The sequence below is a fragment of the Haliotis rufescens genome, unplaced genomic scaffold (assembly GCF_023055435.1).
Source record: "Haliotis rufescens isolate VD_foot unplaced genomic scaffold, xgHalRufe1.0.p SCAF_7, whole genome shotgun sequence".
Lineage (NCBI taxonomy): Eukaryota > Metazoa > Mollusca > Gastropoda > Lepetellida > Haliotidae > Haliotis > Haliotis rufescens.
The window spans coordinates 48,574,744-48,580,330 of NW_025964361.1; the positions used below are offsets into that span (position 1 = coordinate 48,574,744).

The following is a 5,587-nucleotide window of genomic DNA, read 5'->3' on the forward strand; positions in this document are numbered from 1 at the left end:
TGATGATACCAGGTCTTTGTGTTCAAATAGGGATGATACCAGGTCTTCGTGTTCAAATAATGATGATACCAGGTCTTCCTGTTCAAATAGTGATAATACCAGGTCTTCGTGTTCAAATAGTGTTGATACCAGGTCTTTGTGTTCAAATAGGGATGATACCAGGTCTTCGTGTTCAAATAATGATGATACCAGGTCTCCGTGTTCAAATAGTGATGATACCAGGTCTTCGTGTTCAAATAATGATGATACCAGGTCTTTGTGTTCAAATAGGGATGATATCAGGTCTCCGTGTTCAAATAATGATGATACCAGGTCTTCGTGTTCAAATAATGATGATACCAGGTCTTCGTGTTCAAATAGTGATAATACCAGGTCTTCATGTTCAAATAGTGTTGATACCAGGTCTTTGTGTTCAAATAGGGATGATACCAGGTCTTCGTGTTCAAATAATGATGATACCAGGTCTCCATGTTCAAATAGGGATGATACCAGGTCTTCGTGTTCAAATAATGATGATACCAGGTCTTCGTGTTCAAATAGTGATAATACCAGGTCTTCGTGTTCAAATAGTGTTGATACCAGGTCTTTGTGTTCAAATAGGGATGATACCAGGTCTTCATGTTCAAATAATGATGATACCAGGTCTCCGTGTTCAAATAGTGATGATACCAGGTCTTCGTGTTCAAATAATGATGATACCAGGTCTTCGTGTTCAAATAGTGATAATACCAGGTCTTCGTGTTCAAATAGTGTTGATACCAGGTCTTTGTGTTCAAATAGGGATGATACCAGGTCTTCGTGTTCAAATAATGATGATACCAGGTCTCCGTGTTCAAATAGTGATGATACCAGGTCTTCCAGTTCAAATAATGATGATACCAGGTCTTCGTGTTCAAATAGTGATAATACCAGGTCTTCATGTTCAAATAGTGATGATACCAGTTATAACTACTTAATAATCTCCTAGTAAAGAGTTTCAAAGTTCTGCAGTACTGTGTAGGAAATACTTTACATAAGATGATGCCCTTGCTTTAATAGGTTGCAATTCTAAATCACTTCTTAATTCATAAGGGTTACACAATATTACAGAAAGAGGTAGAAGATTTATCGTAGATCAACTTCTGTACTCGTCTCCAGTTGTATTTTCTAAGCCACCCCTTTTACATTGTGTATACAGGTCCTTGGTTCTACACAGTGACCTTGTCATTGCCAACTTTGTTGTTCTTAATCAGGTAATGAGGTATGACTTATCTTTAGTTTTTCTGAACAAATTTAAATGATGACACCTTTCATGTATTTTGCACAGACATTCATCATGTTCATCATCATACCCGAGCATTTGTCTATAGTTATCACCCATCTCCATCCTCTCTTCAACATAGAAGCGGCTGGTGAAAAAAGGATAATTTAATAATGTGACTGCACCAGACACGTCTGGAACAGAACACTGTGTTGCATTCTCTATTAAGTGTTGTTGACGAGGAGTGAGTCAGTCTGGTTTCAGGCTGCTTTTAGCAATATTCCAGCAATATCACGGCGGGGGACACCAGAAATGGGCTTCACACATTGTACCCATGTGGGGAATCGAACCCGGACCAAAGTTTCTTTTTGAGCCAGCATGAATATCATAAAATACTCAGCAAGTCTATTCTCATAATTCCCTCAACTCCCGCTGAAGGCTCTGATTTTGGCTAGGGTACGTGTCTGTATACTGAAACATACCTAGGGTTCATATCTGTAGTGCCCTTGCTCAGTTCCAACCCCCCCATACGGTTGATACTACATTAAATATTCTTCACGAACACTGTAAATCATGAAATTTGTCACCAAATTAATACGATAGTAGTCTGTGTAGTCGACTGCATTACATAATACCACCATTGCTCCCCACAGAAATAATCTTAGTGGGGTTCTATAGCAGAACCTGCTTTGATGGTAACAAAATTGTACATACATCGTGGCACCAGGGGAGACAACTTTCAGCTGGGACCTGCCAGGCTCATTTTCCAACCACTAGGTGGACATGGTGGATTGTGTACTCACCTTATCGACCACTGGCTTTGTCTAGTCCAGATTAGATTGTCTTACAGGCCCACCAGATTTGGCAACAATATTTTTGACAGGGATACTTCAACTTGGACTTGGAGGGAAGAGAGAGATAACATGACACAAATAATAAATTATATTACATAATTATTTATTTACATGTTGTCAGAAACGACACTTGGTAATGAACAGAATGATATGCTCACAACTCAGAATAGCAGATTAATAAATTATGCACGGATGCACGCATGCACGCATGCACGCATGCACACACCATCCCCATCCATACTCACTCACACATACATACATACTCACACACATACAATGCACTCATACGTACATACAAACCATCCCCATACACATTCACACACACATTAAATGCACCTGGAAGCTCTGTCTGTTTTCACTCATGTTTATTCATAATAAATTTATTTGTCAATAAAAAAAATACCTTTATTATTGGATCAAAAGATAAGTTTTTGGTTTATTTGTTTTTGTTTAATGCCACACTAAGCAATATTCCAGCTATATGATGATGGTCTGTAAATAATCGAATCTGGACCAGACAATCCAGTGATTGATATCATGAGTATCAATCCATGAAATTGGAATACAATGACATGCATCAGCCAAGTCAGCAAGTCTGACCACCCGATCCCATTAGTTCCTTATACAGTGATGTCAGATGCATGGAGAAAAGTAACAGATATACTCACACATCTCAAAACTGTCAATGTGGCAAAGATTAACTTCGAGATAAAGGTACAAAATTTTATTGTCAAGTCAAGTTGGGACCCATTCCAAGGTTCAAGATAGCACAATGTATTCTTATCTCAAATTTGAGATAAGCGGGCAAATTTATATGTATCTATATAATGAGTACGATGAGGTGGTCTGGACCGGAGATATCGGAACATTTGACATAACGGAGTTCGAGATAATGAGGTTTGACTGTATTCCACTGTGGGTCGTCATGTGATACTTGAGGCCACTTGATTGTGAAAATCTTTTCCCACATTCAACACACTGATACGGCTTAACTCCACTGTGAATCCTCATGTGTGACTGCAGGCAATCTGATCTTGTAAATCCTTTCCCACATTCACCACACTGATACGGTTTGACTCCACTGTGAATTCTCTTGTGCGTTGACAGGTTACTTGCATGGGTAAATCCTTTCCCACATTCAACACACTGATAAGGCTTGGTTCCACTGTGAGTCTTCATGTGTGTCTGCAGGTGATCTAAGCATGTAAATCCTATTCCACATTCAACACACTGATTAGGCTCGATTCCACTGTGAAACCTCATGTGTGACTGCAGGCAATCTGACCGTGTAAATCCTTTCCCACATTCACCACACTTAAAACGCTGGACTCCACTGTGAATCCTCATGTGTGTCGTCAGGTTACTTGAGACTGTAAATCTTTTCCCACATTCAACACACTGGAAAGGCTTGATTCCACTGTGAATCCTCATGTGTGTCTGCAAGTGATCTGAACGTGTAAATTCTTTCCCACATTCACCACACTTACAAGGCTTGACTCCACTGTGACTTATCATGTGTGACTTTAGGTTACTTGAGTGTATAAATGCTTTCCCACATTCAACACACTGGTAAGGTTTGACTCCACTGTGAATCTTCATGTGTGCCTGCAGGCCACTTGACTGTTTAAATCCTTTATCACATTCAACACATTGATAAGACTTGACTCCACTGTGAATCCTCTTGTGTGTCTGCAGGTCACCAGACTGTGTAAATCTTTTTCCACATTCAACACACTGATAAGGCTTGATTCCACTGTGAATCCTCATGTGTTTCTGCAGGTCGCCAGACCGTTTAAATCCTTTTCCACATTCAACACACTTATATGGCTTGACTCCACTGTGAGTCCTCATGTGTGACTTCAGGTTCCTTGATTGTGTAAATCCTTTCCCACATTCAACACACTGATAAGGCTTGACACTGCTCTGAATCGTCATGTGTGTCTGAACATCACCTGATTGTGTAAATCCTTTCTCACATTCAACACACTGATATGGCTTGACTCCACTGTGAATCCTCACGTCTGTATGCAGAGTACCTGATAGTGTAATTGTTTTCTGACACACACTACACTTATGCGACTCCTTTACTTGAGAACCACCATCTTTGTGTTTCTTGATATCAACTGTTTCAACCAATTCTCTCTCACAGTCAGTGTTCCCACCTGTGTCAGTGACAGGTTCTTTCTTGAGATCACCTGTGTCAGTGACAGAGTGCTTCTTGGGATCACCTGTTTCCAGCAATTCTCTCTCTCCATTCGAAATTAGATATGTGTCAGTGACAGGTTCTTTCTTGGTATCTCCTGTTTCCACCAATTCTCTCTCACAGTCCGTGATTAAATATGTGTCAGTGACAGATTCTTTTTTGAAATCACCTGTTTCCAGCAGTACTCCCTTACAGTCCATGATTAGATATGTTTCTGTAACAGGTTCTTTCTTGAGATCACCTGTATCCAGCAATTCTCTCACCGCTCACAGTCAGTGCTTACACGTCTCAGTGATAGGATATTTCTTGAGGGTATTGATTTCCAGCAAATCTCTTCTCACAGTCAGTGATTACATGTTTCAGTAATATAGCCAGGATTCTGTCGTTGGCTTTGTACTTCCATTATTACCTTGTGGATGTTATGGTGTTCACTGAAAACATAAAGGAGTTGTCACTTTCTTCATCATGTTGTTGCATTTCCTAAAGATGTTTCAAGAACGACATTTTAGTCCCCAAACACATCATTGAAATTAATCTATTATGTCTTACTTGTATGAATAAATTCATAATGTAAGAATAAACCAATGCAAAATAAATGGATGTTTATATGAATATAATATAGAATCTAGAGGCCAAATAGAACCAATGACCCATCATTAACACAAGGAGCACCTTGAGAATTCATCACCACAACGTCTTTTGAGGACATAATCGATATATTTCAATCATGTGTTTTTGATCTATGTAAAACTTTTTCTTTGTAAGAATGTCGGGGCTAAATAGTATTTACAATACGGAGAAAATTAGTCACTATCAGCGATATTTGCGACGTCAAATTTGATGCTAAAATAAAGATGCTAACGACATTTCATTAAAGTGGTCGTTCAATTCCATGTTTACTTAATACGATTTCGTGACAATAGAGAGCTGCAAGAAATATTAACGCACATATCGCTGTTTGAAATGGGGTGTGTGTCACTGTTTACATTTCGCCTATGCGACGACCACAGGTGACAGGACCCTGGCGACGACGATTTTCGTGTCGCGAAACATAATGTTTTCCTTCACTAAAAGTAATAATGGGCGTTATTATCGTGACGTAAACATACAGTATTCATTAAAATGCAAAGAAAATTCTCTCACCATTCGTCCTAGTGTCTCTCTACAGTAAAAGATAAAAACAGATGAGAAAGTATCCATCATTACATCGTGAAGGCCGCCATTGTTGTTGGACAAGCTCCTTACAGCGATATCCCGTTCGCGGAGCTCCCCATATCGAGAGTGTAACGA

The 5,587-nt window shown here is 39.4% G+C and overlaps 1 protein-coding gene across 2 annotated transcripts; it reads right to left on the bottom strand.

The window, feature by feature from the left end:
- Window positions 1-2,127: 2,127 nt before the first annotated feature.
- LOC124110456 (gastrula zinc finger protein XlCGF57.1-like) lies at window positions 2,128-5,587 on the bottom strand. 2 transcript variants are annotated; one of them, XM_048387834.1, is made up of 3 exons: window positions 5,441-5,587; window positions 4,323-4,728; window positions 2,128-4,289 (listed from the first exon to the last, which is right to left on the bottom strand). In XM_048387834.1, the coding sequence occupies exons 2-3, from the start codon at window positions 4,495-4,497 to the stop codon at window positions 2,905-2,907; spliced, it is 1,560 nt and encodes a 519-aa protein (XP_048243791.1). In that variant the 5' UTR covers window positions 4,498-4,728; window positions 5,441-5,587; the 3' UTR covers window positions 2,128-2,904. The 2 variants fall into 2 exon arrangements, with proteins under 2 accessions (XP_048243791.1, XP_048243790.1); XM_048387833.1 differs by having other exon boundaries at window positions 2,129-4,728.

What these genes read in the sequence shown, in the direction of transcription:
- LOC124110456 (XM_048387833.1), bottom strand. Translation starts at nt 4,497, where the DNA reads ATGGACTGTAAGGGAGTACTGCTGGAAACAGGTGATTTCAAAAAAGAA.